At 45.8% G+C, this 14,132-nt stretch overlaps 1 protein-coding gene across 3 annotated transcripts in view; it reads left to right on the top strand.

Annotated features, from left to right (window-relative positions):
• Positions 1 to 14,132, top strand: part of TRPC5 (transient receptor potential cation channel subfamily C member 5) — a 143,149-nt gene that overhangs the window by 105,799 nt on the left and 23,218 nt on the right. For all 3 annotated transcript variants that reach the window (XM_050966215.1, XM_050966214.1, XM_050966213.1), the window contains exons 5-6: positions 129 to 268; positions 6,459 to 6,781. In XM_050966215.1, the coding sequence (XP_050822172.1) occupies positions 129 to 268; positions 6,459 to 6,781 (463 nt within the window). The remainder of the gene's footprint in view (positions 1 to 128; positions 269 to 6,458; positions 6,782 to 14,132) is intronic.

Below are 14,132 nucleotides of genomic sequence, written 5' to 3'. Positions count from 1 at the left end.
AAGGAAAAAGGATAAGGCATTTTTTCCCAAGCAGTTAATTTATAATTGCCTTTTATTACTTTGGATTTGTTCTGCTTTAATGGCCAGTAATGTTCCCCCAGACAGATAAACTCTCTTTCTTTCCACAGGTTTTATCTGGGGAGAAATCAAGGAGATGTGGGATGGTGGATTCAATGAGTATGTACATGACTGGTGGAATCTGATGGACTTTGCAATGAACTCACTCTACCTTGCAACTATCTCCCTGAAAATCGTTGCTTATGTCAAGGTACAGTAAATTGGCACATGTGTGTGAAAACTATAGTACACGGGAAATTATCTATCAACCCTGAAATTCCAGCTCAGCAAGAACTGGTGCCCACATCACAAGTGGTACTAGTTGCCATCCTTGTTTGCAAACTCAGTAGGAAAGTCAGTAACTGAATTGGCTTGGAGAATGAGCATGTTTCTCACCACATACAGGTTGTCCTGCCTGATTAAGATTGAGGTACATTGGCTGGGTGTTGTGCGGGGAGTTCACATAGCCACTGCCCACCTTGTAACTGTGGGTAAAGAGTATCAGAGGGGTAGCTGTGTTAGTCTGGATCTGTAAAAAGTGACAAAAAGTAAAGAGTGAACCTCAGTTTCTGGATTGTCACTGAGTACCGTTCAACTGTGCTAAATCCACTTACACTGTTACAATGAATCCAGAAAAGGGAGATCAGAAAATAATTAGAGTTTTATAATGTAAATGGGGAAAAAGGTAAAATATTCTGTTGAAATTTTACAGCTATGCTGCAGATTCCCTACTGTCAGCTCCACTAACTGAGCTAGTGCATATCACCCCATTCATCTTCAAACGCACCTTTCAGATTTATAAACATCTGATGCTCTAAATTAATTTATGCGCAAGCTTTGAAGTCAGAGGACTGCCAGAAGCACTCTCTCTCTCTCTTTGTCTCTCTCTCTCGCACACACGCACACACAGCTCAGTCCCTGCATTCCCTCAACACAGAGTCTCCCATCAACTTTAGTGGGAATGGTGTGTTTGCAGAATCCGGCTCACAGAGTTTTCTCTAATCTTTCTGGTGTTCAAAAAGTCTATGGGTCTGGTTCTCCGCTCATGCTGGTGTGAATCAGGAGTAACTATTGAAGTCAGTGGTGTTACAGTGGTGTAAGTCAAACATGAAGTAACTCTGTACTCAGATTGGGAAAGTCCTTCCCCACCAGCTCCCCAGATAGCGTGACCAGATGTCCTGATTTTATAGGGACAGTCACGATTTTGGGGTCTTTTTCTTATATAGGCTCCTATTACCTCCCACTCCCTGTCCCAATTTTTCACACTTGCTGTCTGGTAACCCTAACCCCAGAGTTCCTGCTTCTGAGGCCATGCACCACTGAAATTACAATTCCAGACCTAGCTTCCTGCTGCTTTAGACATGGGTCTGACGCTGAATATTTCTTTATGCGGGGGGGTTAGGGCAGTAGATCTACATCACTGCACACTCACTAGTCCCCTTTCCCAGATCTCCTCCTACCCTCTAGGGTTAGAAGAGAACCTCCATAGGGTACGGCTCCTGGGTACATAGGGGATGCAGTGGTGAACTTCGCCAGCAGGGGGTTCTCCATAACCTGACCTCCTCCCCTGCATTGTGGATGTGACTGGTCCCACAGCAATTAGGGCTTTCCATTTTTGCTGCTCCATAACATTGGTTCCACTATGTACACAAGAGAAGATTTTACCCTTTTTTTTTTTTTTTTTTTTTTTTTTTTTTAAGCACAGCAGCTTGAACTCAGATCCTTGCTGGGGAAGTTCACCGTTCCAAGGTTATGTGTTCATTTGTAGCCAATCATAATGTAAGGAGATAGGAGAGAGACGGGAAAACTAAATATTTCACAAGCTAGCTGAAATAGGAAGGCTATAGTATAAGCTCTCAGATAAACAGACCAGCACGGGGGCCATTTTAAAGTGCAGAAGTCTGCTTACTGCTGAATTTGTGCTTTTTAAAAAGAATGCCAAGATAGCAGCTACTCCCTGATCAGGTTGTTCTGCATCAGTATCAAAGCAAAGCCAGATTACATTTTTTTTCTCCAGACATTTACAACAGGACAGAAAATTAAACACTTGAACATTTGGTCTTTGAACTGTGAGCAATAAAAATAAAATAGCTGGAAATTGTAAGTCACAGGAACAAATCAGCAACCTGGCAATTCTCTTTCTCTGAAACACACAGCCACTTACCCCCATGCCCACCAATAACACCTAAAACACCAGGCACAAACAAATACACACACAAATGCAGCACACACAATCCCAGCCAGGCATGTCTGCAAACATATGGCTACACACATTCTCTTTATGAACGAGGAATTCATACCTACAAAACCACAGGGCCCTATATGCAAACGCCCACGCTCTCATGCAATCATAAAGCTGAAAGGGTGGCTAATCCCACTGAGCCTCTGCAGACCCTGGCCATCCATGGGTATGTACACTGCAGTTAGGAGCAAGCCTCCCTGCCTGGGTAGACAGATTCATTCAAGCAGGGCAACCTTGCTAAAAATAATAGTGGGGATGGTGCAGCTTGGTCTGGAGCTGGGCTGCAGCAGCATAGGGGCCACACCCGAGTTTCTGCCTGTGGTGGAATGTCCACATTGCTATTTGTAGCACAGTAACTCAAGCCCCACTAGTGTAAATCTGTCTACCCAGGTGAGGAGGTTCAGTCCCAGCTACAGCGCAGACACCTTCCATGTCACATCCTCACTATGTCCTAACCCTTCAGCCCTGCCATGCCTTTCCAATATCAGAGGACTGCGCACTCTCACTAGATAGTACCCCTGACTTTTCGCAGCCTGGCTCTGCAGCTCCTCCTCCTGGCCCACCTCTCCAGTCCTGTGCTGTCTCCTAGACACAGGTGCAGCACTGCCTCCCAGGCTGCTGGGCACAGCTGAAGCCACTACATGCCCAGCAGTTGGCATTTCATTCCTCAGGTGTCCTTTGCCAGCACAGCTCCCTTCTCAGCTTCTCTTCCCTCCCCCACCTCTTCAAAATGGAACCCCAAATCTCTGCACCCTGGGCCTCATGGATACATCAATCAATATAGGAACATGCCAGTAGCTATGCCAGATCAAACCCATAGTCCATCTAATCCAATAGCCTGCATCTGTCAGTGTCAGATGTTTCAGAGAAAGTTGCTAGAAACCTTGGATTGGTCAGTTGTGGAATAACCTAAGAGAAGTGTCTTCATAATCCTGGTTGGCCTGTGCCCCGATGCATAGGGGGTTATAACTCTTCTGATGTTCTACAAATTCTTTGTGTGACTGGGAATGTTCTAAGTATTTGTGCAAATGTCTAATTTGTTTTGAATTCTGCTAAACTCTGGCCTCAATGTTATCTAATGCCAATGAACTCCACAGATTAATTAAGTGTAGGGTAAAATGTATTTCCTTTTATCAGTTTTAAATTACCTGCCTTTTGAGGTCATTAAGTATCCCCTTGTTCTTGTATTATGGGAAAGGGTGAATGGGAGAGCCCAGTCTACCTTTCTCTATACCTGTTCTTTCTCTGGTGTCTAAACAGCCTGAACCATTTCAGTCTTTTTGTGTGTCTAATCATTTTCTTTATACACCTCTGCTATGCACTTTGGTGGGCTGGGCTGATACTGACAGTGGCATTCCAAGTGAGAGGGTTCCACTGATTTATATAGTGCCATTACAACACGGCCCTGAAAAAATGCCATTTTTTAAATGAAGATCTGTGAGATGAAAAAGGCCTCGTCACGCTAAATCCTGGCAGAGAGCCACGTGCTGTTGAGAAGTTTCTCTCCAGCATGAAAAGCAGAATTTTGAACCTTCTATGCGAATCTGCTTCCCAAGTATTTGATTCTCTCTCACCAAGCTATAGATATAGATATATACACATATATGTGGTTGAGGTACTAGCAAAGAGATAACATCTGCACTGTTTAAGGGCCAGCTTCAAATCCAGTTAACAAAGTGAGTCCCTGGTGTTCGTGGAAGTGGAGAACAGTTTGGAAATGTCAGAAGCAATCAGAAGTCATGTAGAAACGCAGCTGCACTGTATTTCATCTAGATTTTCAAGCAGTATTTAGGCGCCTGTCACTGGCACTGATAAAACCATTGCTTAGCTGCCACCTAATCCTGTAGGCCTCTGAAGTCCCCTAAGTGCCTAAACTACTGCCTGTGAGCATATGCAAACCTCACTAAGTCCTGATCACTAAGTTGCTCACTTCCTAACTCATGCCTAGGCCATGGCAGGATTCACAAACTAGGCATTTCCCTGCCTACCTTTCTTGCAGGGCCTGATCTGGTAGGTATTCTCAGAGCATGCCTAATAAACCCAGCGGACAGCCAGGGGCCCTTTATCTCTGCTAGACCAGTGATTAAAGCCCTTACCCAGGATGTGGGCAACCTGGGTTTAAATCCCCACTCTGTCTGATTCAGAGCAGGGACAGGAACACAGGTCTCCCAGATGATTGCTCTGGGCTACGGGAGGAGAGTCTCTCTCAAGCTCTCCCACCTTGTATGAAATACTTAAAAGATTCATTGGACCTTCAAGAGAATGACTCTAAGCCCAGTAGTTAGGACACACACATGGGAGACCTCCAATCAGTTCCCTGCTCTGAATCCAACAGATTAGGGATTTGAATCCAGGTCTCCCAATTTGTGAGATGTTGTGGTGAGGAGGGGAACCATGACCTGTTATTCTTGAAATGGTTTAGGTGCCTAACTCCAGGAGAGAGTTCATCGCTTGGCTGTGAATCCTGAGCAGAGACAGGTGCCTAATTCTCTTTGAGGGGCAGGGCTTAGGTCCCACCCCACTCCTCAGTATTTCCTACAGGTGAGCTTAGACAGCTCCCCACTCCACAGGCTGGCGTCTGTGAATCCCTATTTTAGGTGCCTAACTCTTCCTACACAATCCATAGGGAGCCTGGTTGCCTCACCTGGGGTTGCAAAAGACATAAGGTGGCAGGGTGCTGGGCGATGTGATGTTTAGTGTTGCAATGCCTAAGTCCTCCTTTGTGAAGCCCATGGTTGCTTCTACTTATCTCCTTGAAAAGTTGTGATTTTTACGCATTGGACCTTAAGATTTAAACTGAAGGGTCTTACAAAGACATCTCCATCAGAGTACAGTGTGTTTATTTTAAAGGTTACAAAGTCTATCAGTTGCTATAAAATACTTGTTACTGTATTTGCCATTCCAGGAACATATTTTGCCTTTTTATGTGGTACATGGTAAATGAACAGAACTAAGAGGCCAAATTCAGCCCTGGTGTTAAAATATCTGATTCTGATTTGTTACACCATTGTAGGTCAGCCCAATGAGGGGGGTCCCTTTCTATTCTGGCACCCTACTCTGTGGGAAGGGGGCTGGCTTGGGGGGTAGGGGGAACCACTCCCCAGCACTCACTGGTAGCATGGCTGGGGTCAGGTCCCTGCACTTCCCGCCGCCGGTGAGTGCAGTCCCCGGCCCTGCTGCAGCCCTCGGGGCAGGGTTGGGGTGGGGAAGAGGCGAGGCAGGAGCGGAGCAGGGGTGGGGGCTTTGGTGAAGAGGTGGAGTGAGGGTGGGGCTGGTGCAGAGCAGGGGCAGGAAGAGGCATGGCTAGCCTGGGGAAGAGGCGGGGCAGGGGCTGGAGCAGCACGCAGCTGTGTAGGGCACCAGGAAATTTGGTTCCCCAAGTTTCCTGGTGCCCTACGCAGCTATGTACTTTGTGTATGGGTAAGGATGGCCCTGAGCCCAGTGGAGTTACACTGATGTCAATAGAGTGAACTTACTTGTACAGGGGTACATTTGGCCCGAAGACTTCATATGCTTTTATAATTGCATTATAAACCTAGATAATTTTATAACTGATGCGTTCAGATGCATCCAGTGTTCCAGCTATAATTATGACCTCTGATTTAATGACTCTCCTAAAATTACCATGACAAATTAACTAATAAGAAAATTAATATGAGGAAAGCATTTCAGTTCTGGGAGGCTGGCTCTGTTTGAAATAAGAAGGAGGAGGAAGGCATACAGTTATCAAATTCCATTGTTCATCCATGTTTTCCATCCTTCCTTTTCCACTCTGCTCATCACATAAAATTTTCATCCCAAAACCAAAGGGCTTAATTTTTCAATCTAGCTCAGATGCAGTCAGCGCTCCAGTAATCATTAGTGAAGAGCTGATCTCACAAAACTGTCACACCTGAGGACAAAATCTCACAGGAACAACTTGTGAGATGTTGACTCCATTGAATTCAAATCTGAGCCTTAACCACTTCAGCTTTTCAAACCTGAACCCTGAGCATTAGCTAACCCTAACTGAGATCCAGATTTGAACACCATCTGTTCAAGTAATCAAAAGCTGGTTAGTGTACTGCATAATGAAATGTTGTTAGCAATTGTGGCTTTCGGGGCTACGTTAAAGTGTTTCCTGCACCATTAATTTTTGTACCCTTGTTATTTCTTTCAGTATAATGGTTCTCGTCCAAGGGAGGAATGGGAAATGTGGCACCCGACACTCATTGCAGAAGCTCTCTTTGCAATATCCAACATTTTAAGTTCCTTGCGTCTCATATCCCTGTTTACAGCAAACTCCCACCTGGGCCCCTTGCAGATCTCTCTGGGACGCATGCTGCTAGACATCCTCAAATTCCTTTTTATCTACTGTCTGGTGCTTCTGGCTTTTGCCAATGGACTGAACCAGCTTTATTTTTATTATGAGACCAGTGCCTCGGAGGAACCCAACAACTGCAAGGGGATCCGATGTGAGAAACAGAACAATGCCTTCTCCACGTAAGACTCCATTCCGTTTCTGTAATGCTGACTTTTGTTGCTTCCTACCTTAACAGTCTCTACGCACTGGCTGCCAATGCCTTTATTTGTCAGGCTGGTTGGTTGATTATGTAAGGAAGGTCTGAGTGAACTGGGGCAGACCCTTTGCTGAAGTCTGCCTTTTAACTGCCATGAACGATACTTAGTCTGGAAATGGGAGCCCAAGGTCCTCATTCCAGAGCACGAGGTCTCTCCATATGATGTGATGTTTGTGACCCGAGGGAGGTGGTGATAAATCTCATAGAAATTAAACAATGAAAAGAGCTGCTACCACAAGGTCCTCTGGTCCATCTCCCATTCAGTGCAGGATGGCACCCTAGGTATACACTGGAAGATATTTTAGTAATGCCCCCTGTATAATTTCAATATCCTTTAGAAAATCACAGTTGCTCCTCAGAAGGAATAGTTTTTGTGTGATTAGAAGGAAAAAAATAAAGAAAGTATAAAATAAAAGTGAAGAAACAAACCTTTGCATAAAATAAACTAAAATGATGATAAATAACAGCAATATAAAACAATATACATTAGGGCCATAACAAGTGCCCTGTGCAATCAAATTCAAAGAATGGAACTGACTTGAAGCCTGGGAACATAGCATAGGTTATAGCCCTGGTGATACAGCTAGGGCAAAATTCTCATCTCACCTGTGCTGGTTGTACACCAGTGTAACGCTATTGACTTCAGTGATTTTACTGACACTGATGTAGATGAGATCAGAAAGACTTGGAGGAAATGCTAGTTCTTTACTGAGGAACTGCTATATAAATTGCTGGGATGGTAACTGGCACAGATCACGGCTGAAAAAACAAGTGCAAACTGAAGAATAACTGGAATTGTCTTTCTTGTGCATTTGTTTTAATGAATAATAGCCATAATATTGATAATAATCAGCACCACTCCAACTGCTCTTGGTGCTTTTACAGTGCTTAAAAAATACAATAGAAAATAAATAAATAAAACACAAATGAGCAGAAGAGATTATTATTCACCACTTGATACTGGATCAAATAAAACACTCCATTATGCTCCCAAATTCTCCATTCATCTTTCGCCCAAATGCTTAGGATTTAAAAATGGGCTTTGCAACATGTCCACGATGTTATCAGATCCAGGCACTGACAGACCCCAAGTGTGCCAGGCCTCGGGGCTGAAGAGCAACTGCTCCAGCTATTCTGCTAATGCTTTCCTCTTAAAAAGAGCAGAATCGCTTATGTGAAATTACATCCCCTCCTGCCAGAGGCCACATGTCAATAGCTCCTTGTGATCAAAGGTACCAAAGGTGGCAGATCTGAAAGAAGCACAGACATGTTGTCGTTCTCCTTTACTTAGGCCTTGGCTACACTCACACTTTACAGCGCTGCAACTGGGGTGTGAAAAAACACCCCCCTGAGCGCTTTGAAATTCCAGATGTAGCCATACCCGTAGAAGAGCTCTTCAGTCATTGCAAATTAGAAACATGGAGGGCTTGGTTAACATTTAGCCCAATTTAAATCTGGAGTGAAGTGAAGAGAGTCACATGGTGTTAGTGAAAAAAGAATTAAAGCCCTTCATTTTATCCTGTGGTAAAAAATTTTAATGCCCCTGCAAAAATGTTTTGTGCTCCCTTTACAGCAGTAAATTAACTAACAAACATTATTCCTGGAGCTGATCTAAAGCTGATCCAAAGAGAGAAATGTTTTGGCAGGACACAGTGCTCTATAAAATGAAGCTTCTAACAAGTGAAAGGCCTGAAGCTCTGAGGTCAGAACCAGATCCGAACAACCCTAGAGTTGAAGGGTACAGGAGGGAGGGAGTATTTGTATCTGGGATTTCTGTTTGGGCCCATCTTTATTGCAAGCCAGTTACTTTGCTGCGTTCAGTGCCATCCGATCAATGAAGGAAATAACAGCTGTTTGACTAAAGAAAAAAGCACATTTGGTCACAGGGCAGGGGGAGTGATTTTCAAGTTTCTAAGAGGGTGTAACTCACAATGGGGAATTAAAAAATGATATACAACCACTTGACAGAAAGTGCACAAATCAGTTTGACAGCACTCTTTAAATGGAGACCACTCATTCTCCGGTACTGCTATGCATTTAAACCTCATGCCAACGAGACTGCCTCACAAAGAGAAATTTGAGGGGGCTCGGCATCTGGGGACAGAGGTTTGTTTAAAACAAAGTAGCTGTGGGTGGGAAACATTAGGACCCAGCTCCCTTGGCAGGGGGCAGAATACATTGCCATTGCCCTTTTGTCTGAGCTGGGCTTAAGAAGTTTATTCACCGTGTTCTTAAAAGTTTAAATTGTCATTATTAACACCCCCAGGGCAAGCTGACATTTCGCTCTTCAAACAGACTCACAGCATGTGCGACTTGCTAAGAATGGGCAACCTGCAAAATAGGAAATTATATCTATGGGACTTTTAGAATGAGCAGCATTGACGTGAATTCAAATCAAGGCTAATGTTACCTCAAGTTGGCTTTAATTTATCCTGCCTTAGTGGTAGGAGAAATGCAAAATGCTTCCAATGAGTCCCCTCGATTTCTAAAAGTGTTCTGAGGCAGTCACATAATAGGATCAAATTTTATAATCTCAGAGAAGGAGAAACAGGAGCACTGTTCGTGTTTGTACTACTAGTTTGAAATATGGCACCTATTTATCGTCATATTATTTCTGATTACTCCCCAAGGATGGGTCTAATACTGTTGTGAAGAAATTTTCTGCCCCACAAACACAGCTCAAGGCAAAGTAATATTCCTTTGTGACAGCGACGAGGTGAAGCCATTAATAATTCAAATTTGTGTGCTTTGGCCTCACTGTGCTTGAGAAAGTGGAGTGTGTCTATTGCTTAGACAGGCAGTCTGAGGAATATATTTATTACAGAGGCTCAGTCAACCAAGAGAGGGTGGGAGGGAGTCAGTGGCTCCTTGTTTTCTGCAGTGTCATTTTGTCTTGAGAGGGATGCCGTTAACTGGGTTGCCATTTTCTCCAAGACACACTAGAAACTGCAGCCTTGCTGGAGGTTAACAGTGCACCAGAGGGTGAAGCAGGAACTGTCTTTTCCTCAGATGCTTTTAGACAGGGGTGGCTCCAGACCCCAGCATGCCAAGCGTGTGGTTGGGGGCGGCATTCCGTAGGGGGCGCTCTGCCGGTCGCCGGGAGGGCAGCAGGCAGGGTGCCTTCGGCGGCATGCCTGCGGAGGGTCCACTGGTCCCATGGCTCCGGTGGACCTCCCGCAGGCATGCCTGCGGGGGAGGTCCACCAGAGCTGCGGGACCGGCGACCAGCAGAGTGCCCCCCGCGGCGTGTCACCATGCTTGGGGCAGCGAAAATGTCTAGAGCAGCCCCTGCTTTTAGAGGACCATTGAGCTTTGCTGTTTCTCCTGGTAAATGCTCAGAGTTCAAATTTCAGAAATGATTTTTATTTTAAAAGAATACTCCTCTAAAATATTGTCAGCCTCATCAAAAATGCCTAGTAATGGACTTGGCCTTTTGGTTCGGGTCCCCTGTTAGACATTGTGGCCGGGCAGTATGTGATTGTACTACATAAAGAGAGAGGAAAGAATAACAAAATATTATTTTTATACAAAATTGCAGCACATAACACTGGCTTTGCTGTTTCTGGGTTAGGGTATGAATCCCTTGCTAATACAAAATAGTTTCTTAATCCACTAGGAGCCCTGCTGAAATCAAGGGCACTCTGTGTGGAGTAAGATGCTATTGTATGAGTGTAAAGGTCGTACAATTTGGCCCTCAGGAATAAGGGTGCCTGTTATATCTGCTCCTGATAAGCTGCTCTGGCTGCTAATGTTAGGATACCATTCAGGGTCATGTGTGAATGTAAATATAATGTTCCTGCTTAACCTAGGATCAAGTTCTTCTCTTAGTTACAAAGGTGTAAGTCCAAAGTTGCATGCTATTCACCCTCAAGGAGTTATTCCAGATTAATATTAGTGTGGCTGAGGACAGAATTTCACCCCTCAGTCCTAAATCCTTGAACAAATACCTTCCATCTTATGTTCCTACCTGAGATTTATGGCTGGATGGGGAGGATGTAATTCTGCAAGGTACAGTCAAGCAGCAAACCAAGTAAGTTTTTTTTCCTCCGTGATGAAACTACCTGCCACAATGTCTCCCAGAGGCCTTGGTTAATCCCGTTAGTGCAGGCTATAAGGCATCTTTATGTCAGATAGCTCATTCTTGACTGCTCCCTCCCTCCCCTCACTTAGGTTTTCCTTCTGCTTGTCCCCTTTCCCCATTCTGTATGCAACCAGAGAGTTATTCTCTGTTGTCGCTGGGTGGTTTGCCGGATAGCTCTTGTGTTTTTCCTTTGGCTAAATGTGTTTAATGTTATTTGGGCTGAGCAGTAGGCTGGTTGACTTATCATTTATTTAGTATTCTGGCTCATTAGGATGATTTGATAGCTTATTCCTTATATTAGATCTTTAAAAATAATACATATTTTTCTATTGTTTTACAAACGATTTGCTAAAACTTCAGTTTAGTTTCCTCATCTGTAAAATGGGGATAATGATACTGGCTTACTTTGTAAAGTTCTTTGAGAACTGCTGATGAAAAGCTCTATATAAGGGCTAGGTATTGTTATTGTTAATAATAAGCAAATGAGTTCAGCTGTTTAGCTGGGAGACAGGCGTTGTCCCTTTAAAAGTGGGTGTACTGATTGTGTCATGTGACTTATGGCGTCATATCTGCTTTTTTCTTTACGTGATTCATGTACAGTTTCACAGATTTAAGTAATGGGGCCAAATCCCTAGATCCTTATTCAATTTTTACCCCGTCCTTATTTGACTAATATGCCTCTCTGAGAAGTCAGGTTGTTCAAATCAAGGGGAGTTTTGCTTTAATAAGGACTTCACAATTTGGCCCATGATCTATAGAACTCAGATAGTTTTATACAAGAGTTAAAATTGTAAAGAACGTCAATTCCTCTATGGATAGCAAAGGTGTGAATGCCAAAAGAATTTAACAGGTGCACGAACAACCAACACAACAGATTCCTAATATTTCAGGCACATCCAAAATAGATTATATTCTTTTAAGTAATACTTTATTGGTTTTTACAGTAAAATTCTTTTTAAAAAAATCGTCTCCTGACCCCAGGACAAAACCAAAACATCTTAAATGTAGATAGAAATGTCAGCTCCCCCAAACTTGAAACACTAATACCCAAAGGAGCGATTATTCAGAATCCTGATAATGTACTTGACATGACTGCAAAAGGTCAGTTGTCTATGGCGGAAGCCATAGCAACCCAGGATGATCTCAACAGCTCTAAAGTTAAGTGGGGTCAGGAAACTTCAAAGGAGAACTCGATCATGCTGCATTAATTAGGTGACACACTTTCTTCTGAGTCAGCGCTGATCCAGTGCTCCTGCATAATGCAGGGGGCACTGTAGTGTGGTAGGTTCTGCCATTCAGATGAGCCATAATACAGGGATCCCTGACCACCTGTGATGCGAGGATACAGAGTAGGGGTCTGAGCCCCATTGTCCTGGTTAATATCCAGTTGAGGTAATTTCATGCTCTCTGCCAATATCACCCTTGGAGATTCAGATGGATGTGATATTCCCGTCCTCTCCAGTGATGCAATAGGGCTGCGTGTTGTCATAATGTTCCCATGCTGCACTGCAGGGGTGACTGAAACATTGCCTGAGCATGTAGAGCTATTCAAGATGGAGACACTGTGGGAATGGGAGAGATTATTTATATTGTGGCATGCAAATTTTTAACAAGAGGGGCCCAATCATGTCTGTCGCTGTGTGTGTGTAGGGGAATCTCCTTGTGTACCTGTCAAGGGGAGTTATGGCCTTAGTCATTGCACCCCCCTGAGCACAAGGACAGGGGAGTCATAGTGCCATTGAAATGCCAAACAGGGCCGAGAACACTGTGGGCCAGGGTGCAGCTCCCTCCTGCACTGGCTGATGGACTGTAGCCTGCAAGAGGGAAGCACATACTGACCCTCCAGAAAGGAAGGAATAGGCTCTGCTCTTCAGCACACTCATTGCAGTGTGAATGCAGGGATGCAGCCTGCCCATGTGCACTGAAGGCTGAATGGCTCCAGTGGTGCAGTGCACCTTGACATCCTCCCATGGCCAGCGTGCATAGAGCCCTATGGTGCAGTGCTCCCCAGTACCTGCTCTACCCCTGGCCAGGGTGCATAGAGCCCTACGGTGCAGTGCACCCCAGTACCTGCCCTCCCCATGGCCAGGGTGCATAGAGCCCTATGGTGCAGTGCACCCCAGTACCCGCCCTCCCTATGGCCAGGGTGCATAGAGCCCTATGGTGCAGTGCACCCCAGTACCCGCCCTCCCCATGGCCAGGGTGCATAGAGCCCTATGGTGCAGTGCACCCCAGTACCCGCCCTCCCCATGGCCAGGGTGCATAGAGCCCTATGGTGCAGTGCACCCCAGTACCTGCCCTCCCCATGGCCAGGTGCATAGAGCCCTACGGTGCAGTGCACCCCAGTACCTGCCCTACCCATGGCCAGGGTGTATAGAGCCCTACGGTGCAGTGCACCCCAGTACCTGCCCTCCCCATGGCCAGGTGCATAGAGCCCTACGGTGCAGTGCACCCCAGTACCTGCCCTCCCCATGGCCAGGTGCATAGACCCCTATGGTGCAGTGCACCACAGCCTGCCCTCTCCATGGCCAGGGTGCATAGAGCCTTATGGTGCAGTGCACCCCAGTACCTGTCCTCCCCATGGCCAGGGTGTATAGAGCCCTATGGTGCAGTGCACCCCAGTACCTGCCCTCTCCATGGCCAGGGTGCATAGAGCCCTACGGTGCAGTGCACCCCAGTACCTGCCCGCCCCCTGGCCAGAGTGCATAGAGCCCTATGGTGCAGTACACCCCAGTACCCGCCCTCCCCATGGCCAGGGTGCATAGAGCCCTATGGTGCAGTGCACCCCAGTACCCGCCCTCCCCATGGCCAGGGTACATAGAGCCTTATGGTGCAGTGCACCCCAGTACCTGCCCTCCCCATGGCCAGGGTGCATAGAGCCCTATGGTGCAGTGCACCCCAGTACCTGTCCTCCCCATGGCCAGGGTGTATAGAGCCCTATGGTGCAGTGCACCCCAGTACCTGCCCTCCCCATGGCTGTGATTCACAGAGCCCTATGGTGCAGTGCACCCCAGTACCCATATTCCTCATGGTGATGACTCATAGTGCCCTGTGGTACAGTGCAGCACAATCCCCACCCTCACCTTGGCTATGGTGAAGAAAGCCCTATGCTGCCATGCACCATTGTACTCACTCTCATCACAGACACGGCTCAGAGAGACCCAGTTGTTTTTCTTGTCCCTCCAGACCTAAGT

This window comes from Gopherus flavomarginatus, chromosome 8, assembly GCF_025201925.1.
Source record: "Gopherus flavomarginatus isolate rGopFla2 chromosome 8, rGopFla2.mat.asm, whole genome shotgun sequence".
Taxonomy (NCBI): domain Eukaryota; kingdom Metazoa; phylum Chordata; order Testudines; family Testudinidae; genus Gopherus; species Gopherus flavomarginatus.
Note: the sequence above shows the minus strand (reverse complement) of the source record. Positions and strands in the feature narration are given on the sequence as shown.